Here is a 24,019-nt window from a genome sequence, read left to right as displayed (position 1 = left end):
TTTCCCCCCCCCCCCCCTTGATTGTATTCATAATTTTACACTCTTGCCGTAGATTGTAAGTTGTCACACGTTCCAGGCGACTTGAGTGGACCTCAAGTTTCCATATTTTTTTCCACCAGAAACGGAAAAGTTGTCCGTAAGTATCCAACATGTTTGTATGATCTCGCCGTTTAATTCTTTTAATCATAATACCAGAGTCCATAGTTAAGCACTTTTATTTTATTGGTGATGCAAAGCTTTTCTGTGACAGGCACTTATACATTGAACCAAAACCAAAAAGTATTAGTATCACATGAGAGAACTCAATATGTCCTCTCAAGAGGATGAGAGCAGATATACGCTCTATTCTCCAAAACATCCTTGGCGATCTTCTTCAAGTTGGCGTCATTGTTCTCGGGAGAGTTCTTTTGCAATTGGGTCATCAAATAATTATTCTTGAAGTAAGCCTCAGCGCAGAAGGTGTTTGTAAGCAACACCTCGTGGTCATGATTCCGAAGACCCTGGCTGATGGAACGGCTACTTCTGGAAAGGACGGCTGTCATGGCGTAGAGATGAATAAGCACATCTGCTACTTTCTTCAAAATGAGCTGTTCATCCACGATTGTCTTTCCGTATCTGTACAACAGGCTCTCCACAGTTGATCCAAAAAGATAAACATTTTCTTCAAACTTTTGCGCACTTTCAGCTAAGCTGGGATGAATCACTCCGTTCTTCCCCGCAAGCACCCCTGCTGGTACGCTTCCGTACGAGCTCCTCAATTTTTTCCCAATCATCCCCAAAGCGAGACCGATATTTCCTTTCTTCATCTCCTTTATTTTTCCCGTGAGGATTTTACCGGCGTATTGCATACCAGTAAGAGCGATGTACATTCTCAGAATTTCATTGGTACCCTCAAAAATGGGAAGGATACGACAGTCCCTGAGGTAACGCTCGTACGGGTAGTTTTTTGTGTATCCTAGACCTCCGAGGACCTGAAGAGCTTCGCTGACGCAAATCCAGCCTCCCTCTGAGCTGAACACCTTAACCACAGCAGCTTCCAAAGAACAATCAGGTAGACCAGGTCTGTCCATCATTCCTGATGTCAGGTATGCCATGCTCTCCATCACAAAAACATTTAGGGCCATGATTGCAAATTTCTCTTGTATCATACCAAATTCACTTAAGCGTTTGTTAAACTGCTTTCGTGTCGCGGCATATTCCGAGGTCAATTCAATCATTTTTTTAATCATTCCAGCTGAAGAACTTCCCATGCTGAATCTTCCAGAGTTGAGTATATTCATGGCGATCTTGAATCCGTCCCCTAATTCTCCAATAACATTTTCTAGCGGTACTGGAACATTGTCAAATGACACTTCACAAGTATTGGAGCCCCTGATACCAAGTTTGTCTTCAGGTTTTCCGCTCGTAATGCCTCCAAAAGCTCTCTCGACAATAAATGCAGAAATCTTGTCTTTCTTAGCGCCATCTACAAGCACCTCAGTCCGTGCAAACACAGTCATGACGTCAGCCATTCCGCCGTTTGAAATCCAAATCTTGGATCCATTGAGAAGGTAATGTTTGCCATCGTCTGACAATGTTGCCCGTGTCTGAATGGAAGCTGCATCGCTTCCACTTCCAGGCTCAGTCAAACAAAAAGCTGCAATGTGTTCCCCTGAGGCTAATTTAGGCAGATATTTCTTCTTCTGTGCATCATTCCCCGCAATTAGTATACCCTTCAATCCAATTGCTTGATGGGCAGCGAGCGTGACTGCAATAGAGGCATCCAATGATGTAATTTCTGCAAGTCGTGCATACATAGTATTGGACAGTCCAAGACCTCCATATTGCTCAGGAATCTGGAGTCCAAACAGTCCAAGCTCTTTCAAGCCATTCAACGTTTCCGGGGGGATTCTGGCTTCTCGGTCAATCTTTGCGGAATCAACTTCCTCATTGAAGAATTTTTCTACAGGATCCACAAGCTGGTTAATCTCCTCCAATTCTTCTATTCCAATTTCTGGAAAGGGAAATACTTCCGCCTGATTGACTTGACCGAGGAACAAGTCTTTGGCATATGCGAGGTTTCTTGAATAAGTTTTGATTGACCTTTGCGGTGGGAAAGAGCAGACGTATTTCGGCCTTATACTGCGCAGCAGCTGCTTTCGGATGTGAAAACAGTTGGAGAGGACGAGCATTCTACTGATGGTCATCATTTTGGTGAGCGGACAGAAGCGCTGAAAACTGCTAATGGCTATGGCTGAAAAAACAAGGTCAGTGGATAGCGCATACGTTTGTGGTCCCGTCTCATTTCTTTCAACGCTATATATGCGTACTCCTCGCTAGTCTGTTAGCACTTCCTATCAGAAACGTAAGGGCACGTTCGGAAATGTTCTTCACGCACTTCAGTAGTGCACAAAACGGAGTGTCGGGCCTGCACCCTGCCGTTCGCCGTGACGTGTACACCTAGTAGGACGCACGCAGTGTTTAAGATTACAGGGTGCAAGTGTGCATCTAATGCAGAACTGGGACAGTGCTGAAACGTCATCGACTTGCGCCACGGTGTTGGACGCGTCATCAAACATGGCGGCACCGGTTGTTGATTTGGCCGTTTTCTGTCTAAAATTATATTAAAATTTAAATAAAATAGTAAAGTAAAAACCCGGCCTTGCCGTTTGATGGCAGCAATGACTCCCGTTTTACACTTTTTGCGGCTACTGCATGGTGTATAGCGCATGCGCAGAGTATGACAACCATTAAACGGGTCGTACGCGTTTTTGGACAGGACGCCAAAGTCCATAACGCAGACTTTCATTTTATCGGGGAGGGAAACATTGAATTGTGTTTTCTACAAGGAATACGTCGAATAACTTTAGTTTTTAATTCCTTGTTCTGATAGTCAACAGTGACTGTAAATGAAGCCTGAGCACCAGGACACGGTTTTGCAGGCATGCGGCGCTGCCTCGCTGCGTGTCGGCTCCAAGATCCAGACGCTGTGGAGCGGCTACGGCGAGATCGTCCGCTTGCATCTGGAAGGCTGCGAGCGGCCATCAGTGGTCGTTAAGCACGTCAAGTTCCCCCCCAACGGGGGCGAACACGCCACCGCCGCCCATCGCTCCCATATGAGGAAGGTGAGGTCTTACGAAGTGGAGACCCACTGGTACCAGAACTACGCCACCAATTCCAAGTGTCGGGTACCCGCCTGTTTCACCGTTAGTTCCCATGAAGATGAGATTCTCATTGTACTGGAAGACCTGGATGTGGCTGGTTATGACCAAAGAAGGTAGAAGTTTAATCACTTGTATTTTCCTCCCACAAATGTGCAGTATTATATTAAATGGAATACATGAGGTTTTTTTTGCTGCAAAAAACACCTTTTGTTGTCCTCACAGAACCAACGTAAACGATCATGAGATGAGGGCATGTCTCAGCTGGTTAGCCCACTTCCACGCTCACTTCCTGGGCGTAGCTCCGCAGGGCCTGTGGCCAGTGGGCACCTACTGGCACCTGGAGACACGCCCGGATGAGCTTGAGGCCATGGATGATGCCAGGCTGAAGGCAGCGGCTGGTGCGGTGGATGAGGCGCTTAACAGCTGCCGCTTCCTGACCATCGTGCATGGCGATGCCAAGCTGGCCAACTTCTGCTTCTCCTCCGACGGACGGGATGTGGCGGCCGTGGACTTCCAGTATGTGGGCGGCGGCTGTGGGATGAAAGATGTGGCTTACTTCCTAGGCAGCTGTCTCAAAGAAAGGGAGTGTGAGAAGAAGGCGCCGGGCCTCCTGGATCATTACTTTTCTGAGTTAAAGTGTGCGTTGAGCAGCACCCAGCTGGACTTTGTGGCATTGGAGAAAGAGTGGCGGGAGATGTTTGCCTTCGCATGGACCGATTTCCAACGCTTCCTGCTGGGGTGGATGCCGGGACATTGGAAGGTCGACCGCCACAACAAGAAGCTGACCGAAGAGGTCCTGAGCAAGCTCAAGCTTTGAATACAACAAAAGCTTCGGCTTTGGTCTTTTTTTTTTTATTGATACATGTCGCACGAAAAGATGATACAAAATAGAAATGTCAGTGCATGGCTGCAATGTCGTATTAAAAAAAAGTCTGATCCAGTTTGCAGGCAACATTCTCGAACATTTTCTCAAATAAATAAGGCTTTAAATTTCTTTATATCCATTTTTTAGAGGTAAAAACAATTATAGTATAGTATATATCCAAAAAGCTATGCTTCCTCCTACTCCTTTTCGAGCATTCTTTATTGATTTATTTACTTATGTATTATTATTATTAATTAATTAATTTAATTTAATTATTTGTTTGTTGGTTTATTTTTTGTTTGTTGTATGGACTTATATGCGGCACTTTAGAGTGTTATTTGTTTTTTGTTTTTTTTTGTTTGTTTTTTGTTTTGGATGTTCGAAATAAAGATATCAATCAATCAATAGTAATAAATAGCACATAACTAGTATTCTTTCAATTGATTCCAGATATGTTCACCAAAAGTTGCTCTTTCGTAAAAAAAGGGGTATATTAAAAAAATCTGCACTATTTTAATGTACAAATGTCGCGCAGTTGTGACGTCACCAGGACGCAGGTTTGTGACGACATATCGACTTCCGCAATGGCGTCATCGACAACAAGCACTGAGTAAACAACATAGACGACGGTGGCACTTATCTACAGAAGCATTTAAACAGGTAAATAAGGAGGTCCTGTACCACGTAAAGTTTCCTTTTTTATTTAAATTGCGCTGTCAAAGCCCCCTTTCCCCCCCGTAAGAAAGCGGGGGCGAGCTATTTTGCTAGCCAACGAGCTAAAGAGAGCTAGCTGTGATGTCAGCCGAGCTAATCACTTTTGAACGATATGGATGTAAACATTTGTCCGTCAAGTTATCGCCACCCAGTTACACACGTACGACACTTAAAATAGTAAAAAAAAAAAAAAAACTTCGTGACGCCATAAAGTCAGCGCAGCGTTTACTAAAAGTATAGCAACGATATATGGACAATATCTAGAACATCTATTTAATAATAGGCGGCGTCAATATTTGTCTCCACATCAATACGTTTGGTCAGGAAATTAATCAAACACTTTAGTCATTGTACCACTAAATTCAATTCCTCACAGTGTCCAGTGAGTGCATATGAATGGTTTCAAAGTCTACTTCTCACTTGATATCTCAAAAGGCAGAATAAAGCAGCACCACCAACAAATCATGCAGAAGGGCAAGCATCTCCCAGTGAGGTGTTAAAGGAAGCTTCCTCCTCAGGTGGTCGTCGAATCCCTCCTCCTCCGACCTTTGTTGGCTCTACGATAATGAGTCATGGATCTCCGGCGTCGAGGTGACACCGTCAGTTCGAACCCTGAGAACCTGGCTGGCGTCTCCCAATCGTAAGAGACTCCATCTTTTATTCTTCACAAGTGTGCTTCTTTTTTCTGACGGTAATCATTAGCAGGTCTCATGGAGGAGCTCGATTGCCTTCGCAAGGTGGCCAGATGTTGGCACCCATGCAGATGCTGTGGTGGCAGCAGATGTACGCGCGGCATTACTACATGCAGTAGTGAGTATCAAATGTCTCACTCTGAGATGTTACATGTGTGTGACCACCAATCTTAAAACAGCGGTCTTTCTCTTTGCAGTCAGGCAGCGGTGGCGGCATCTCAGCCTCCCAGCTTGGCCACTGCACAGCTGCCGCCTCCTCAGCCCAACGAAGCCGCGCAGCCCCCGCTGGCGCCCGTCCCGGCCGCTGACCCCCTGCCGGAGAACCTGCCGCTGCCTCCCGCGGCCGATGCCAACATCCAGATGAACGTACAAGGCGCGGGCGGCGGCGGGGGCATGCTAAACGAGGACCAGCTCAACGGGGACTGGCTCGACTGGCCTTTCGCGCTCTTCCGTGTCTGCATCCTGCTCAGCTTCGTCTACTTCAACTGCTCCTTCGGTCGCTTCATGGTGGTGGTGGGAGCTATGATGCTCGTCTACCTGTGAGTCACTGGGAGGGGTTAAGGAATTATGTCAATGAGTTTATTGTGCAATCTTGGAAATGGATACTTTTAGAAAGATTTGACAGTCACCCCAGATGCACGACACTAAAAAGTGACAAAAAATATTTGTCTTTTGTAAATGTTGCCCAAAGCACAAGTTAGATGTTACTTTTTGCTTTTAGGCACCAGGTGGGCTGGTTTCCCTTCAGGACGGTGGAGCAGCAGCAGCAGCAGCAGCAAGACCAGCAGCAGCAGCAGCAAGACCCACCAAACCTTCAGGATCCCGACCAAGCCCAAGCTTGGGAGGAAGCTGAGATGCAACAAGGCCTGCACGAATTGGTATGTTTTGACTTCCCATATCAACAGAAACAAGCATTGAATCGATTTTCTAATACGTTTTAATTCACTTGTAAATTTGCGCTTTCTGAACTTTCAAGTTTAGTTAGAGAAGCTAAAACTCTTGAGAATTACAAACTGGCCACACAGAAGCGGAAAGGGCAACGCGACCTGAGGGTTAAACAGGGTGTGTGTGCGTCTTCAGGAGCGGGTGATGGACGACGGCACGGAGGAAGCCCAGCAAGAGGAGCCCGGCTTGCTCACCGTGGCGTGGTCCTTTGTCAGAATCTTCTTCACCTCACTTATTCCCGAGGGGTGGCCCCAAAGACCACCTGCCTTACCCCCCGTGCTCCATCCTCGTTAGTCCTTAACTGACCTCAACTAGCCTGTAAACTCGTTCAACATTTCATAAGGCCTTAAGCACTATTTGAAAATGTATCACTCAAGCTGTGAATGGATTCCCTAAACCCATCTGTTTTATTTTATTTGATTGTAAGTCATGGCTTTATGTATTCTTTTTGAGGAATAAAAAGCTGTGTATAGATGATTTTTCTTCTTCTTGTAAGTCCTTTGCTGTCCTGCAGGTGGCAGCATTTGCAAATGTTAAAGGCAGAGAGCACAGGAAGGACCTCAGCGCATCAACGTTCACAGAAGAGCAAATCAGAGATTTTCCAGTGAGTATTGATATTTGTATTTCAGTAATAGTATAAAATAGCAAAACAATTGATGCAAACTTTGTATTATTGTGAATGTATCTTAATTAGAAAATGTGTCTCATTCTGAAGTGCGGTCAAGTTAACAGGCTGTGTCCATGCTTTATTAGAAAATCAAAAATGTCTTCACCTAACAGCAACCAATGGTCAAATATTCCATAGCAAGGCGACGTGGCTCAGTGCTCATCGTTCGATCCCAAAAAAGAATTCAGTGTAAAGCGCTTATGAGGGCCTTAACAGGTGGAAAAGCATACAATCATTTACAATGCAATGAGGCTCCAGTCCACCAGGTGGCAGTAACGCACATTACAAAACGTGTGCCATCTACCTCTACCTTAAAACCCAAAATAATCAACATTTAAGCGTTTATATATGGCAGCAAGAAAATCACAACTATCCAAGAATAAATACATCCTCAATGTATATACATAAATATGCAAGTGAGTGAACAGCAGCATTAAATGTCTAATTGGACATGTTTCAATAAATAGTCTATAAATATATGGGGGTAAAAAAGCAGCAAGAATAGGCAGCGCCATTAAACGACATGACGCGATGCACTTCGGACGGGTCCTCTGAAAGGTCCTAATGCAATCAGCATAGATTTTCGTGTAGCGGGCTCAATTAATTATGCATGACATGGGCTTGACGGATGTTTGATTGGGTTACGTCCCGTCCCCGCCGCGAGCCGTCGATCCAATCGGGTTAGGATCGTAAGCACCCCTCCCGTGCCCTCTGCCTCCCGTCGCTCCTTATCTGAGTCGAGCTTTCTTTTAAGAGTGTTTGGACGCTTGTAGGACGTTTCATCATCCTAATAACTTGTTGTTATGCAGCCTGTTTCCCTCCTATCAAATCTTGTCTTTAGAGGACATACTCACTTCATTACACTAGTTGTGTGCGTGTGTTTATGTGTGTGTGGCAGTTTGCAGAGTTTGTACGAGGCATACACAAATAGGAGCTAGCCTACTGATTGCGTAGCGAAAGGTGGCTAATTGCTCCAACAGACTTACTGAACACTATATTAAATAATCATTTCAAGAAATTGGTAATATTGGTCATCTTATATATATATATATATATATATATTTTGTATTGTTGTGTTTGCACTTTGCAATGTACATGACTAGTATAGCAAATAAATTCATAAATTCCGACTCCGAGCAAATTAAATGCGAAACCGGTGTGCATGTTTGCGAAAATCAGTTTATAAATGGAAATATTGCAAAGCTTTTTACGCTAAATGTGTTACGCTGACGTTCAGTTTAAATTCCGCGTCCACTTCCTGTCTAGTTCACGTTTCATCACAAAAACGTCACTCGTCCTTGAAGCACTTTGGTGGCGTCTTGGCTTTCCAAAGCACTTTGCCGCTAAATGCCCGCAGACACGCCATCCATCACCCGGCCTGCTCTTAACCTATTAGCATATTGTTAGCAAGATGGCCGCCGCATGCCTGTGCTCCAGGGCTGACCTGTCACGCAGCGTCCGCTAGAAGACAGAGTAGAGGAAAATGAGCCAAAATGCTAAATTGATGGCAAAAGTGCAGATCATTTTCTGTACCTAAAATAAAAGAATCTGAAATGTCTTTCAGTACAAAGTTAAAAAAGTACAAACTGAAAAGTTTAAAATCATTAAAAAAAAAACAACTTACCGTATTTGTCTTAGTCAGCATATTTTTTTAACTGCACTTGATAGTTTGGCTGGTCCTGCGACTTAAAGTACTCTTCTTGCTTAATGTGTTTATTTTATGTATCTCTATTGGCTTCTAATTTCATATTGCTATTTTTATTTTCCTGTGCAGATTAGATTTTTCCCTTTCCCCACTTTAATTATTTTAATATAATTTATTTTCCCCGTGTAGCTGCAGCTGCACTAAACGACCTGTGTTGATGTTTTTTTTTTTTTTTTTAATGCGTATGCATTCATTATACCAATCCGCCACCAGAGTGCGCTGTCGGAATAAATCTCATCCTACGATTGCAATGGTTCATAATATAGAACCGTTATAATCCTATAAGATTAATAATGACATTTTATACATTTATTGGGTTTATTTCATGCGTTGTTTAAATGTAAAGAAAAAAAATGAGTCAGCATTTGGGTGGTGATATATATTTCTCAAGTTTGACAAATAACTTTTTTTCAAGGTGATACATTAGACATTTTCAGACAACAAAATAAATATATTGCACTTAAAAAAACAGTCAACAAAACGCAAGATTGTTTGGTGCTCAGATGACAACAAAGAAACAAATGTGTCATTTGTACATTTTACATTCATGGAAACCAAATAAATATGCAGTTTTTTTTTTTAAATGTACACATTCAACCTCGGCATTACCGCGTGTTTAAGATATAAGAAAAAATGTGAATTGAAGGAAGACGTCCTTGAAACCGGAGTTCGAAAAAATAATTTAATAAATTTGGAGTTTTAAAAAAACGTCAACTAATGAGGCTAACGTGTTACTAAAGTTTTTTAGCATAATTGAATATTTGGATCCCACTATTTGCAGTGAATTGTAAAAATGTGCACAACCCAGCTCAAATACCACATTTCTGTTTAAAAAAAAAAAAAAAAAAAAATCACAAAATCAGGCATTTGAATTGGAGTGTGTTGACTTTTTCTATCCACTCTTCTCTAAATCAAATAATAATAATGACATGAGAAGCATTGAGGACAATTTCCAGGAAGACTGAAACATTTCTTTGTATCCCTTTCAACCAAAAAACAAATAACGGCCAGTCAGCTTATGCTAACAGTCAGGTAGTTTACTTTTGCTGTTTTAAACGTTGAACTCAACATCCCAAAGGGAATCAATGATTTTTTTTTTCTTTTTTTCCTTACAATGTTTGAATCCAGCATGCGTGCTAGCGTTTATTTTAATTTCCCCAGTCCTAATTTCTCACATACTATAGGTTGACCTTTGACTGTACACGTGTTTGGAATCACATCTCGTTCCCATCAAATGTTGCTGGTAGGCTCTCTCGTCGTCTCAACGAGGATGCAAACCAATCCGGTCGCTTTTGACAACATGGCTGACTCCATGTTCTGGTCCTTATGCGCCAAGATGTCCCTTTCGTTTACTTTCTTCCTGCTTCTTCGTCCTTTCGTTACAGTGAGCTATTTACACAAGATGAGAGTGAGGCGGTTTGGGGAGGGGGGCGGAGTCATACGAAGGGCGTCATGACAGCGGAAGAGTGGCGCAGGCCCTGAATGGCGGCGTAGGGCCCCTGCTGGAAGTAGTGGTGATAGCGCGGCATGTGAAAGGTTGGGAAGGACGGTCCGCCGGCCTGCAAGGCGCCCGGCGTCAGGGGCATGCCGAGACGCCCGTAGGGGGGCAGCGAGCCTTGCATGGGGTGCGGCAGGGAGGCGGCTCCGCCCGTCCCCATGGCTGACAGTGACGGAGGGTGCTGGAAGCCCGAGAAGGCCGCCGACGTGCCGCTGCTCACCCAGGAGCTCAGCGACAGGTTGTCCGAGGCCGTGAACGCCGAGCCTGTTCAGAAATGATGTTAATGTTGCTACTTTTGGCAAAATTAATATTTTGCTTGCTGCGTCAACAGCGGTAATAATGTTTCGTCACCTCTGGCGTGTGGCGGGTGTCCGTCGTCAGGCAAATGGTCGTCGTCGCCGGCGTATGTTCTGATGGGCGAGCGGGCGTACGAATGCTTGTGGATCAGATTCTCCACACTTTCCCTGCAGCAGAAGTCCAAGAGCAATAGCCCAAAATAAATCTCCTTGTTTTACAACTCGGATCACCATATATGTGTATATTAGCATAGAATAGCTCTTTATTGTCATTGTCACACATGTACAACGAAATTTAAAAAGTGCCAACCGATCAGTGCATAAAATAAAAAATAAATAGAATAAAAAAATAAATAAATAAAAGCTAAATTATTATTAGGGTGATCGACAGTTTGATTTGGTTTGAGAGTTTTTTGTTGTTGTCATTTTACATACAAACAGTATTCAAACCTACTTCACAATGATTCTGCTCAATTACGCAACCATTTCTTTTAATATAGATCAAAAATTTCATTTTTATTGACTTCCTTGTTGTGACATCATCCATACCATAATCAAATCTAACATTGTTTGCAATAGTTTTTTGTCATGTATGTGTGTGTGTGTGTGTCCACTACACTCCGCAAGTGCATTAGCTCATTTGAGTCTTGTCAAGCTGCACTTGTCAAGCTCAGTGACACAAATTGTTAGTGTGCGTGTGTTCAGCGTATGTGCTGGTCTGCATGATGCCATCCATGTGTCCACATTACCCCCGCCCCTCTTTCCCTCCAATCAGGTTAGTAAAGTGCAATATGTGTCAGCAGACCAGTACAAATGTGTGTGTTTTTGTCAGGTTGACCCTATGGCAAAATCCCACAATGCTTTATGGGACGAGGGGAGGGGAGGGGGTGGCGTGGGGTGGGCGGGCCCTGCTGGCTTCAATCACTCAAAGTCGTCCAATTGGATTAAAGTGTGTTTGAGTGCAGCCGCATGGCGACTGTTGGCTAATCGCATTTTCCCTCTGCAGCGCCCCAAAGATCAATTGATCAGCTCCAATTCGCAGCCCCTCAAATACACTCTGACACCACCTCCGAGTGTGTATGTGTGTGTGCAAATAATAGTGGATATAAAAAGTCTACACACCCCTGTTGTACAACACATCAAAATTTGGTTGTGTTTCTTAATGAATCAATTTCATTCAAACTTGTGTTGAATGGGAGTTAGAAGTGCTGACTAATTGATATTTTTGAGCAATATTTATTTTTGATGCTGTGGTAGCTCTCTTACCACCACGGTTAGCACTACAAGGTGTGACTAAAAAATTTCTGCAAAATATATGACCACACAAAATGACTTTCCCAGAAATCCCTGTACCTCTCCATGTCCGTTAGCCGCGACGAATCCCGAAATCCTTTGGCGAAGGGGTTGCTGTCAATCTTCAGCTTGGTGATCTGACAAACACACATGTGCACACACGTTTGTATATAATACAGAGCTAGTTAAAGCTAACAGACTCCTGTGAAAAATCTTGAACATAACCAAGACTTTGTTTTACACAGAGACTCTGCAAAATAACATAAGATGCACGGTTGGTTGCTTTTACCAGCTGGTTCTGGTACGCGGTGACTGCGGTGAAGACGGTTTCCACAAAGACGAACGTGCGGAACTCCTCCGACTTGAAGTTGAGCAACGAGGCCGTGTGCTCCTTCTTCTTGATGATGTGAACCCGAGGTTGGTACTTGTGCATGGAGTTTAGGATGATCTGCAAGAACAGACGCATGAATAACAACAGTGAGCATTTTGGTCATTTTTTAAGTGTGGAAAATAATAGAGAAAAAAATCAAATTGTGTTTCTAAATCAAGATGTAGTTCCAATTTTTGTCAGAGAATTTTCAAAAATGTAGTGTACTATATTATTTGGAATCAATATCTAATTAATCTATGACTGAACCCTGTTTATGTTTAATATTTGATCATAATTGCATGTTGTATGACATCTAACAGTATAGTGACACCGCGTCATAAATATCAAAGTTCACAGTTTGAATGAATAATTATAAAAATATTGAAACCAAAATACAAACTGACGTGTCCGTGCTGGTCGAGCTCGTTGTTGGTGAGTTTGACTTTCTCAAAAGAAACCATTTGCTTCATCAGCTGCTCGCCGCTGAACGGAGAATCGGGATGTACGTACAACCTATGAACGCAACACCACAACACAGGCGTCACATGCTCGCCGCTGATTGACCGAGAGCGAGCAAACCGAGGCGGAAAGCAGCCAATCAGCGCTCGGGTATGACAAGAAATTATTGTTGGGTTTTTGGACTTCTTTTTTTTTTTTTTTAAGATCAAAAGGAAATAAAATGAAAATTTTAACATGTTTTAATCCTCTTAAAAATACCTCGAATTACCGCAATGCAAAATAGATGCAACAACAATCAATTATGATTTGGGTGCGTCATGATTTATGCTACTCCGCCAGTACAAATAGTTCCGCATAGCCGTTAGCGCGTCAATAGTTCAACCAAAAGAATGAATGAAAAAAATGAAGATTGTTTCATTTGCACGGAGCGCTCAGGAAGATTGGACTACTTCATTATATGTCACGCTATCACGTCATTTGGTGAGTAATCCACGATGATGAAACATCAATCAAAGTAGTCCAGAAATATTAAATGAAGCCAACTGACGCCATGACTGTTCAGTGGCTAGCTCCGTTAGCATGTTGGGCGAACGAGTGTTTTGCTTGTTTACACACTTTTTGTCTCATTAACCTCATTTGACGACTACTGGTGCTTTAAATGATATTTTATTCCAAGTATAATATGCAAGTAACGCTAACTGTAAACTGTCGATGTCTGCTAAATGACAGCTAGTCCCGTGCACCTGTTGTCCAATCAAATGGCTTGATTGGAAAAAAGTTTTGCATAATGCCATTAAGGGCATTTAATTTGCAGAAAAGGAAAACACACACACAAAAAGTCGAGGGTTATACATCATATGTAATTTTTCATATGCTATATTTAGGGTTCTGTTACCTGGCAGGAAGAGGAGGATCCGCCTTGCCGGCCACCAACCACGAGGATCTGTGGTAAGCGTATCTGTAGCGCTTGTTGTCCACCGGGACGATGTCCATCAATACGATGTACTTGCACTCCTGCTCCACACCCGAAAAAGACACACGGATGGTCGGGAACATCCGCCTCGAACACACACACACACAACACATTAGATGGGGACATGGATCAAATGAAGAGTCAAATCACCAGAAAAGTCCACCATCTGTATTTTGCAAATAACAGTCTAGTCCAAACGAAAATTGTTTTATAAATGATGTAATGTTATATTTAATCATTTATTATTGAAATGTCTATCATGTTGCTGTTTTCTTAAATTGTAAATCATAAACTATAACCAAAATGACACTTTTAATGCACAGCAACGTTTAAAAATACCAACTCTTAAAAAAAGACTACTGGCTTTCACATAAAATTGTTGGTTAGCAATAAAATTTACTCTAAAAAATGTTTTAACTGGAAAAATACTGACTTAAGCCATTAAAACGTGTTAAACATTTTATAATTATTGTAAAACACGTTTTGATGCTTTATCATATAATAAGCACTTGTTACTATTATCATTATGATGATGAATAATACTTATAATAATACAATAATAATAATTTGGAAAATGTGTTTCAAATGAACGAAATACGTATTACACCTATAGAAAGAAAGGAGCCAAGCAAATTTAAATATTCTTCAATTTACAATATTTGGCAGGAAAAAAAAAAACAAGCAAAACAAAATATGTGTTCACCTTCCCGACTTGGTGATGATCATCTCAGTGCCGAGCTCGTGGAACTTGTCCCAGAGTTCTTTGGTCTCGAGGCTGCATGAGATGTTGGCCATCTCCTCGCTGCACGGGAGCGGCGGGCTGGTGGGGATGAGGGGCTCCGTGCACGCCCCCACGCCTGACAGCGGCGCGCTCCCGACCAGCTCTCCCGCCAGCGGTTGCAGGATGTCCAGTGACGACGAAGAGGAAGATGAAGATGAAGAGGAGCGCTCCGAGAGGGGCGTCTGACTGCACGATGATTTCTCCACGAACTGCTCTGCGAAGGCAAGCGTGCAATTTGAATGAATTAATAAACGTCTGGTAAAGACAAATTCACGACATATTCCAATCAAGTTATAGCGAGATTTATGTTTTTCCCTCGGGTGATAAAATTGTTACAATAGTAAATATAAGGAAAAATATTTAGATTTTTTTTTTTAGTTTAGTTTTTTTTCTTCAAATTAAATGTATTGCGTCACAAAGTTTTTTTAATTGTACCATTTGGTATGCATCTTATGAAGGGAATATGAGGAAAACTAATATATCTATTTATTGGATTCTTTTTTGATTTTATTACATTTTTTAAGTGTGCATTTTTTAAATTAAAAAACGTGTTGAATGATATATTTTTACATCTGAAAATGATTTAAAGCCAGAAAAAATCAGTCACATTAATATATGATTACAATACAGACAACATTAGCACATAGCACATTCCTATAAGCAATTCAATAGAATGAAATATATGAACTCATATGTGCATGAATGCAAGTTATCAATCATTAAAATGTACATTTTCTAACTCAATACAAAGCTAAATAAATACACCCAAACAGTGACATATACGCTGTTGTAATTCAGTATAGGCTTATTAACTCAATATAAAACCTAAAATGAAAATTACAAAGGCACAAAATCAGTGAATATATTTTTCTTATCGAATGTAGCAGTCATTAAATGCATTCTTATTTACTAACTCACTACAATACCAAAAACAAAACAAAGGTACACACACTAGCAAAATGTAGATATAGATGTCAATAAATATTATGTTTTAAAACGCACAACTACATTTTTATTTTTTATATAAACTACTCGCAACTTATCTCATATTACACATGTTGTCAATGGGTGCATTTATAAACAAAATCTAAATAAAATACACAAATTAGACTCACGTATTTATTCACGCAATAGAAAACCTTTTGAATTAAAGTTTTTTTTTTAAGTCATATATGCGTCATGAAAATATTTAATATGAATATTTATCATTATTAAAGCTTTCGGAAATATCTAATTAACAAAAGCCCACTGTATAAATGTCACAATTTTTCCCCCCCTCATACTTTTGTTTTCTTCCACTCTGATTCATACAAACTTTAAAAAAAAGTTAGCACAAAAGCAAAAATAACGAGTGTAACTGTTATCACTTTTGGCTGCACGTACCGAGCGGCTTGATGGTGCTGTCCCCGCCGTCCTTGTCCTTGCTCGGCTTGCCGCTGGACATGAGCGCGGCGATGGAGAAGGCGTTGGCCCGGGAGGACAGCTGCGGCTTCGGGGAGCTGCTGTACTCCATGTCGCTCCGCAAAAAAAAGAAAAGGAAAAACTCCGCACAAACTCGATAATGACACAGTAATAAATCCCTTTGCTTGATGTGTTTTATAAAGGCCAATGTGATCGCATGATGGAGGAGAAAAAGAAGAAGACGCAGGAGCAGGACATCCAGAACTCTCAGGTGACTTCCAGACCGGTCCGAAGGTGCTTTACAGATTTTTGTGGAAAGCTCAGAGCCAACTTCAGCCTTTTTTTTCCCGTCACTCCAATCATTTTGCAGAGGCTCATACGTCACGCTGTCCCGCCTCGGTGGCCAATCAGTGGAGATCGTGTGGGCGGGGCCTAGGAAGACGTCATGGTCAACAGGAGCTGCAAGAGGAAGTCATCTGCTATCTTCTACTTCTTCTTAGGTATCAAAACACATTAGTTTGTTGTTGGAATCACTAAAGCGTCCTGGCTTTGGAGGGGGGAAATGTTTAAAAAAAAAAATAATAATAACTCCCCTCCTCCCAATCAAAACAGACAAAATTGTATTGCTTGAAATACCCCAAACCAAAAGAAACAATTACCTGTTATTGAAAAGCAACAAGCATAAAAGCAGCCAAGAAGATCAATAAAAACACAAACTTGTAGGACTTTAATTCGAAACAAAAACTGAAAAAATATCCGGGTATCTAAAACAACAACCAAAAAAAAAACAAAAAATAAGTTTGATTTCTTAAAGGGGGAAGTCAAGTCAAAATTTTTCTTTACAATTATATGTAGCCAGGCTAGAACTCCTAAAAGTGATAGCGCCACCTTAGTGGAAGCTCGTTGTACTCCGCTTTCATGCCTTGTTATGCAGTTCTTGTAGTATTTTATTGTTTTTCTACATAGTACACTCGCAAAACAAAATGGCCTCCGCACATCTTCCTTTGTCAACCTCTCTCTTTTCCATATCGCATAAATTTGCAATTTGTTTCGCTGCTTCTTTGCTTTTAAATCCATTGAGATGGCGAGTTCCGCTGTAGACATCAGCGCCTTTGTGGAGACGCCATGTTGTTGCCTGCTGGATAGTGAGACAGATAAGAAAAAGCAGCAGTAGAATATAGACATGTCATTTCATATCTCGAAGTTGGAGATGAACACCTTTGCCACCTTTTCCTATACAAGGCATACTTTTCATTTGTTATGCCAAAATGATGAGCAAGTGTGTTATTTATAGCATTTCTCGTAAGTGCCGCGTCCTCTAAAGTGAGGCGCCTGTGTCCTCCATGTGACTCTGTGTTGCTTTGAGAACCATGTGCGAAGGTCTTAAAGCCTTTAGCAGACTCCAGAATGCAAATGCGCCTGTGCAGATATTTAATAAGAGACCCGCGCTGACAAAGTGGATTAGCGTGCGTTGGCGTCTGCAGTGGATAATGTGCTAAAAGCTTTCCCTTGCGCTGCTCGCTGGATATTATTCACACTTTGAGGGGCCGGCGGGGCCTTGAAGGGGCAACGCGGCTCCAAGCCAAACAGTCAAGTCACTCACACAAACTGCAAGACTCTCAAAATGACACTTTTCAAATCATATTTAATGATGTGTACATTGCAAACTGAAGTTGTACAATTTAAGAAAAATCCATCTTTAAATCGCTGCAATGTTACAGGATTAACTCTAAACATTAGTATTTTAGCACTTGTAGTTAAGTTTGGACGATTTCAAGCATTACTTGTGAAGCTAGCAACATTGTTCCAAACATGTTTCAATGTTTGTTAGTTTCTGCTAATCACATTATGGCTTTGCCACTTAACTTTCATTTTTGTAAATAGCAAAAATTTGATTATTTTCAATATATATATATTTATAGCAAGATTGTGACTTTTTGTATAAAAAAGACAATCAAAAATATAATTAGCTTTTTGTAATATTTCAATAAGAGTTCTGATTTTATCCTTCCACCCAAACTAGGACTAGCCTCGTTTTAGCACTTGCTGTATTAATCTATTCATTTAGCATTTTAGCCTTTTAGCTACACCGACTGTAAACAGAGTTGGCGTGCCGTGCAAAGACTTGAGCGTGGCCCGCTCCGGTATACGGGTGACAGCCTTTGAGTTATAAACAGAATGTTGTGTGCGGTAATGGGGATTTACATTGACAAAACAGGGGCATGTACATACATTACACGTCTTCCTGTAGGCAAATAGTCGGCGTAATCTGCTGAAAAAGTGGCCATGCGGGGCCAAAAAGGTCAACTCGCGACAACAGCCATTTCATTATGGGCCGGGCTCAAACGTCCCGCTGGGCAATTCAATCACGGGGCGATTATTTTTCCACCAAATTCCACTCTGAGGGGAATTGGCCGTCGCGGGCGGCCCGGCCGACCTAGCGGCACGGAGGCCATTTATCCGGCGGGATAATGGCGGGGATGCTTTCATTGTCATATCCCTGAGTGCAACGCAGATCTTGTTATGTGCCACTCACCCATCACACGCTTTTCATTCTTCAGCCTTTCTAAGGGATTTATGGCTAAAGTAGAAAACACTACATTAAAAATACTGTCACCTGCTCAATTGTTACTTTGTTTTTCGATGTGACACTTAAGCCGAACAAAAACAAAAAAAATGATTTATTTCTAGTCTATCCTGAGTCAAAACGTTCTGTAGTTTACTAAACCGCATACTGCTAGCTTAATGCTAACACATAAACAAAATGCCATTGATGCCATTGATGGGCTGACAAAACACATCAATTTTGCCGTAATAAAAACTTTTAAGCAACGTATATTTCAACACAATGTGAAAGTACTCATAGTCAAATATTCTTTATCCTCTTGCTAAAATGCTAACATATCATTGCCGCTTTGCTGCTTAGAAACGAATGGATTATTTTCATTTCCTTTCATTCCAGTGAAAATAAATTCCAATTAGATGACTGAGCAACACATTTGTCTTCCCAGTCCATTCTCATCCACCCGCTGTGAAAGCGCACACATACACACACTGTCTGGTTCATATGACTAATTAGCGCAGCGTCACACTGCGCTGCTGCTTTTGCTGCTTTTGATGTTAATTGCTGCGTCAGTCAGTCGGGTTAAGTTCAAATGCAGGACCAACCCCCTCTCCCTTCTGAGCCCCCACCAATTGTAACCTCCACCATAATCCACTTGTGCACCCAAACACGACACTTTAGTTCACTTCAGTTCAACTGTGCACGTTATTTTTGGTAACAAGTGGCAGTCGGCGCAGGACCCAAAACTTGTAAAGTCTTCCATTCTCTTCAATCAGACTGACTTTGAATTTTTAAAAAAAAATTGTCATGCAATATAATGACTACATCATTTTTGTTGTGCTAAATTTTCTTCAAAATAAAAATTGCGCAAGATTCATTTTTTAAAATAAAATCTGACGTGTTCCTGTAGGGGGCGTCGTAACTGAGATCCTAAAACAAGTGTCGTCCGTTAAAAAGAAATGTCCGACTCTTGTGAATAATGGAGGACACATGGTCTGCTTCTCTTGAGAGTATTTGAGCGCGACAGACACGCCAGAAGCTAATAACAAGCTGACAGCCTTTTTGCAGCATAGCGATGACATTTTAGCGACAGCAGCCTGGTGCTAAAAGCTAAGCGGCCTCCTCCTGGGCTACATGTTTTCAACAAGCGACTGTAATTGTGTAGTGATTCCACCCCGCTGAGCAGACACCACGCTAAATATGTACACGCTCACCACAGTGTTACACCATCCACTTTGCCCGCTCATACCTGACCCGCAAAAGAAAACAAATGTTTTTTAACTATACGTCCAACAAATTGATTTGGTAAAGTAGTAAGGGTGCTAATGCTGTAATTTGGCGGTCTTGCGTTTGTCTTGGCTGTAGCCGACTCTCCAAGTTGAGGGATTAGCACGACGGCTAAACTAACAGCGAGCTAACTGGAGCAGGGCCAAGCGGCCCCGAGGTAAAAAAAAAAAAAAAAAAGCTCCATTGTTGGAAGTGTTGTTATTGCTCCTAATAATCTGCACTTTAGCGCTTAGCGTCCGTCTGAGGTGAAAGTGGAAGGAGAGGATTACGGCCTTTGGAATAGAGCGTGTCTCAACCCTCGTCGTGAGAAACAGTCGAACCGAAAGTATGCATTCAAACTTGACTCGGAAATTTTCCAAGGTACATATCGTTGACTTTAAAGTCCCTGTCAAGTAGAAAAAAAGTGTCTTTTAAATGTGACACAAAGAAGCCAAATCTGAATGATAACTCATCTATGTTCAGAAGACAATTTATAAATTAACTTTATATGATTTTTAATCTCCGCAAAAACAACAGGAAGCAAAATGTAACGCGCGTTAGCTTTGAGGCTACTTGTCAGTGGTGTTGCTAGCCTGATGTCAAGTGAAAGTGCTGAGGGGGGAAGTTAGGGCTTAAGGAGGGTCCGAGGGGGCCTCTTCCTCGTGCCTCCAGTCGAGCGGAAAATCTCAGCAAATTAGTTACCGCGACGACGGCTGGTCGGGGAGCTTTCATCCAGCGCAGCGGCACAAGTGCCCCCCTTCACCCCCCTAACCCCGCTAACAACATCTTCACCCCCCTTTGACTCTCCCCGGCCGCCATCCGAGCGTCCATGACCCTACCGTTAAACGCCTATCCAGCATTAGCACCCTGAAGAGGTGTCACATAAACACCCGGCACCTGCTAAGAACTTTTTTACGCCCCCGGAGACGCCCAGCCTCTCCCATTCCAATTTTTTCAGGCACATCTGGGTAAAACTTGACCTCCCTAAAATCATATTTACAGAATTGAGAGATTATAGTCAACTTTATTGTCATGTTTCTGGCAGAAGGCTAATGCAGCTAGCATATATAAACAAAAGCTCCCGTCACATGACTCGACCCGAGTCAGTTGAGTTTGCAATTTTAGGATTTACCAAAATATGATGAAAGACTCCGCTTGACTTTGATTTGAATGATGTGATCGTCGGTTGAGCCATTTTGTGGCATCTATGTGCAATTACGAGCCTCTTTTAGGGGACTGTCAACTTTGTGCTATGTTGTCATGCTAATCAGTAGCTTAGACGCTAAGATGCTATTTCACAGTTGCAGGATCGATAGGGCTTTTTTTTTTAATCTGCATCATTGACGAATGGAGGGACAAAATGGACACCATTTTTATTTGTGTCGGGAGTTGGGATGTGTGACATTGTGGATGTGTTATATCACAACGTGTGCGTGTGTAAGTGTGACAAGTCCATTCAGAGGTGCGAGCGTGGATGTTCCATATCTTTGGATTTTAGCAGTAGTTCTTCGCAGCTCACTCGTTTCCCTTGAGATTCGCACACAAACTGTGCGTGTACAATACATTTACTGTATCATGCGCGTGCACTTCTCTTGACGGTGGTTTTCATCTTTTAGCTCTGTCAGAAGTTTTCTTACTTTACACGCATGATATTATCCTAAGTTACAATGTAATGATGAATCATCTCACAATTGTTACGTAACAATTTCAAAAATCCAAACTCTGTTTTTGGGGTGATATGATGTGAATAGTAGGAATTATTATACAATATCATGAAGCATAAAATATTTTTTGCTAGATGCTAGCTGGAGAATCTTTATCGTCGCGCAATGCTAAATGCTTAACAGGCAAACACAAACAGGAAGAAGAAACAAAATTAGAGCAAACAACAGATTGTTTTACAGAATCAGCGCTTGATCTCAGTCTTCCACTAGGTATTATTAACTTTTGTGAGAAGCTAGCGTGGAACTGTTGTCGGACTCAAGCGCACTACGCCATTGAGCTTATTTTAGCGTCCAGCACAGCTCTTGAGCTCAATCAGTCAACAAGACGTCTCGAAAGCTCCACAGCTCCTTCTGATAAAAGAGCAGACCCTTGTTGTGGTGTGTGGCTAATTTGAGACGCTGACTAATTGCAGCTCAGTAATGGGCTGCGCAGACACCGTTAGCGTCTGGGAGATAAGTCTATCTAGGAACTGATGCTAAGCACACATAAACACACATTTACGACACACGGAAAGCTAATCCATTGTATATGAAGATTAGCGAGGGTAAATAAAGACAGATTGACTGTATGTAAAGACAGGCAGAATGTATATAAAGATGGACAGCTCAAAACAGAATCATTTATAAAAAGATGGCTAGAGCATATACATACTAAGATTAGATGGCGAGTGAAGATGGAGACTGCTACATTAGCATCTTTTGCTAGCCGCTATTTTTTATTTACAACTTTGAGGAATTTTTTTGTGTACAAAATAGTTTGATTGTTTTTCTTTTTTTTTAATGTACGTAATGTATTTAAGTCTCTTCAAGAAATTCACTGCTATGTTAGCTTCTTATGCTAGCCGTCAATAATCCAAAGATAGCATTGTGTTTTGTGACTACATTGCTATTCGGGAAAAACACATTTGAACAAACTGTCTTGAGAACTTCCCCGTGGTGGCTAACCCAGTTGCGAGCCGATTATGGCTCTGCTTGTCTTATCAGGTGCCGTGAGTGGCACGTAACGCTAACAGCGACGGCCCGCTGTTCCCAGGGAGGCGGGGATGTGTGTGTTGTGTGTTGTGCATGTGTGTTGTCTGGGATGGTATCAAGGCTGTTCCATATTTGTTCATATTTAGTGTCTCAAGATGACGCCAAGGAGATGTGATGACGACAATGTGGACATTTTTGAAAGGCTTTCAGTGTCTACGTAATCGACTGGCCAATGTTTGCCCCAGATTTTGTAACACATTCCAAAACATAGGTGGATGAAAGCCCTATTTTTGATATATTACAGTTTCCTTATCAAAATGGATGAAGGAAAGCCACACTTTAGTCCACTCAGGTTCCTATAATAAGACATAAAATAAGAGCATGTTCAAGAGGCTAGAAAAGGGTCATAAATATTTGGATGAATGCAAACAGAAGCAGACAGGGACGGTTAAAACAACCAGGAAATGCGGCAAGTGATCGTAAATGGTGGACATGGCGTATTGTTAACGTATTTAACCATCAGGCTCTGCTTCCTGCTGCTTTAACTTCTTTATGTATTTTTTTTCGCGTTTAAAAGCTTTTCTGTGCGATAAGAGCTCCTGCCTGTGGGATAGATGCGTTGTCACGGCAACCAGGAGCTCAAACACACACAGGCACACAAACACGCAAAGCATTATTACATTTAAGTGAAGTAGCACAATGTCATTTTTAACATATGAGCTTTAGTTTTTTTTTGTTATTTCCACTGTAGTTTTTTTTTTTTTTAGAAGTATTCTTTTTAAACTAGTCAATTTTTTTTAAAAATCAAAAATATTTTTTAATCAAATACATTTTTGTATCTCAATTATTTATTATGAGTTGGTGTTCGAAATAAGCCTTTGTGATTGATTATTTGTGATTTTAAAAGGTGAATAATAATAATAATAATAATAATTATTATTATTATTATTATTATTAATTATTATTAATAATAATAAGCCTCTATTAATTGAAACTTCTTGAAAAATAATGCATTTTGCTTATGGGCATTAATTAAATACAATGATGATTTTTTGTTTAAGATTAGCGTCCTAATGACATTTCCTATTTAATCAACTCAGCCATTGAGTTAACCTTACTGTGATTGGCTGCAGGACAGGAAGTGAGGGAAGGTGAAAACAGGCTTATAATATTCTCCCACACGTCAGAGGATGTCTTTCCTCCTTCTTTTTCCTCCTCCTCCTCGTCCCGGTGCTCAGGAGGAGCCAGCCAATAAAGATAAGCTTGACAGAGGAGACATCCAATAAAAGATAAGCGTCCGAGTGGGCCGGCCAATAACAGATAAGATGTGGGTAGGTGGTTAGGGGCGTGTGTTTGTCTGTGACTTCCTGGCTGGCCTCGGTCGGTCGGGCTGATAGGCAACACGCTGCTGATACGCTCGGCGTCTTGCGGGCATCCGCAGGGACGACTAACATTCTCACCAGTTCCTTTATATCTAATATTATATTGGTGCTCCCTGCAGAATTTTCATTAATTGGCCACAAACACAATTGACGTCATCATCTTGCAGAATTGACAAAATGAATTTTGCACAAAAAAAAAACCAAGCATTTCTTTTGTGTATTGTTTACGCCATGCTAGCCCGCGGCGTCTTTCCACTACTTGTGGAGTTGAGGCCTGCTGAAAAGCCAACAGAGAGCAGGCAATGAGCTA

The 24,019-nt window shown here is 41.6% G+C and overlaps 4 protein-coding genes across 9 annotated transcripts; 2 read left to right on the top strand and 2 right to left on the bottom strand.

Moving 5' to 3' along the window:
- Positions 1-199: 199 nt before the first annotated feature.
- On the bottom strand, positions 200-2,216 carry acad9 (acyl-CoA dehydrogenase family, member 9). Its single transcript, XM_037272885.1, has one exon. It carries the CDS (start codon positions 2,187-2,189, stop codon positions 303-305), a length of 1,887 nt encoding a protein of 628 aa, XP_037128780.1. The 5' UTR covers positions 2,190-2,216; the 3' UTR covers positions 200-302.
- pkdc (protein kinase-like domain containing) lies at positions 2,120-4,084 on the top strand. Of its 2 annotated transcripts, none has more exons than XM_037272886.1 (3): positions 2,120-2,246; positions 2,873-3,256; positions 3,366-4,084. In XM_037272886.1, the coding sequence occupies exons 2-3, from the start codon at positions 2,889-2,891 to the stop codon at positions 3,958-3,960; spliced, it is 963 nt and encodes a 320-aa protein (XP_037128781.1). In that variant the 5' UTR covers positions 2,120-2,246; positions 2,873-2,888; the 3' UTR covers positions 3,961-4,084. The 2 variants fall into 2 exon arrangements, with proteins under 2 accessions (XP_037128781.1, XP_037128782.1); XM_037272887.1 differs by lacking the exon at positions 2,120-2,246 and adding an exon at positions 2,523-2,697.
- A 457-nt stretch (positions 4,085-4,541) lies between these two features.
- Positions 4,542-6,836, top strand: LOC119135946 (homocysteine-responsive endoplasmic reticulum-resident ubiquitin-like domain member 2 protein). 4 transcript variants are annotated; one of them, XM_037273976.1, is made up of 6 exons: positions 4,542-4,668; positions 5,158-5,362; positions 5,428-5,532; positions 5,612-5,953; positions 6,136-6,292; positions 6,495-6,836. In XM_037273976.1, the coding sequence occupies exons 2-6, from the start codon at positions 5,295-5,297 to the stop codon at positions 6,651-6,653; spliced, it is 831 nt and encodes a 276-aa protein (XP_037129871.1). In that variant the 5' UTR covers positions 4,542-4,668; positions 5,158-5,294; the 3' UTR covers positions 6,654-6,836. The 4 variants fall into 4 exon arrangements, with proteins under 4 accessions (XP_037129871.1, XP_037129868.1, XP_037129869.1 ...); XM_037273973.1 differs by having other exon boundaries at positions 5,425-5,532; XM_037273974.1 differs by having other exon boundaries at positions 4,564-4,668; positions 5,241-5,362; positions 5,425-5,532.
- A 3,054-nt stretch (positions 6,837-9,890) lies between these two features.
- tbx20 (T-box transcription factor 20) lies at positions 9,891-16,116 on the bottom strand. 2 transcript variants are annotated; one of them, XM_037273971.1, is made up of 8 exons: positions 15,785-16,116; positions 14,324-14,615; positions 13,543-13,707; positions 12,593-12,701; positions 12,108-12,266; positions 11,879-11,955; positions 10,581-10,696; positions 9,891-10,493 (listed from the first exon to the last, which is right to left on the bottom strand). In XM_037273971.1, the coding sequence occupies exons 1-8, from the start codon at positions 15,912-15,914 to the stop codon at positions 10,168-10,170; spliced, it is 1,374 nt and encodes a 457-aa protein (XP_037129866.1). In that variant the 5' UTR covers positions 15,915-16,116; the 3' UTR covers positions 9,891-10,167. The 2 variants fall into 2 exon arrangements, with proteins under 2 accessions (XP_037129866.1, XP_037129867.1); XM_037273972.1 differs by having other exon boundaries at positions 10,581-10,693.
- Positions 16,117-24,019: the final 7,903 nt, after the last annotated feature.

The sequence above is a fragment of the Syngnathus acus genome, chromosome 16 (genome assembly GCF_901709675.1).
Source record: "Syngnathus acus chromosome 16, fSynAcu1.2, whole genome shotgun sequence".
NCBI lineage: Eukaryota > Metazoa > Chordata > Actinopteri > Syngnathiformes > Syngnathidae > Syngnathus > Syngnathus acus.
Note: the sequence above shows the minus strand (reverse complement) of the source record. Positions and strands in the feature narration are given on the sequence as shown.

Coding starts and splice junctions, on each gene's coding strand:
- tbx20 (XM_037273971.1), bottom strand. CDS start 15,914: ATGGAGTACAGCAGCTCCCCGAAGCCGCAGCTGTCCTCCCGGGCCAAC. Junction 12,267..12,592: donor AGCTCGACCAGCACGGACAC/GTCAGTTTGTAT, acceptor CTGTTCTTGCAG/ATCATCCTAAACTCCATGCA. Junction 10,697..11,878: donor CGGCTAACGGACATGGAGAG/GTACAGGGATTT, acceptor GGACTTCTGCTG/CAGGGAAAGTGTGGAGAATC.
- pkdc (XM_037272886.1), top strand. CDS start 2,889: ATGAAGCCTGAGCACCAGGACACGGTTTTGCAGGCATGCGGCGCTGCC. Junction 3,257..3,365: donor GCTGGTTATGACCAAAGAAG/GTAGAAGTTTAA, acceptor TTGTCCTCACAG/AACCAACGTAAACGATCATG.
- LOC119135946 (XM_037273973.1), top strand. CDS start 5,295: ATGGATCTCCGGCGTCGAGGTGACACCGTCAGTTCGAACCCTGAGAAC. Junction 5,363..5,424: donor CTGGCTGGCGTCTCCCAATC/GTAAGAGACTCC, acceptor GGTAATCATTAG/CAGGTCTCATGGAGGAGCTC. Junction 5,533..5,611: donor CGGCATTACTACATGCAGTA/GTGAGTATCAAA, acceptor TTCTCTTTGCAG/TCAGGCAGCGGTGGCGGCAT.
- acad9 (XM_037272885.1), bottom strand. CDS start 2,189: ATGATGACCATCAGTAGAATGCTCGTCCTCTCCAACTGTTTTCACATC.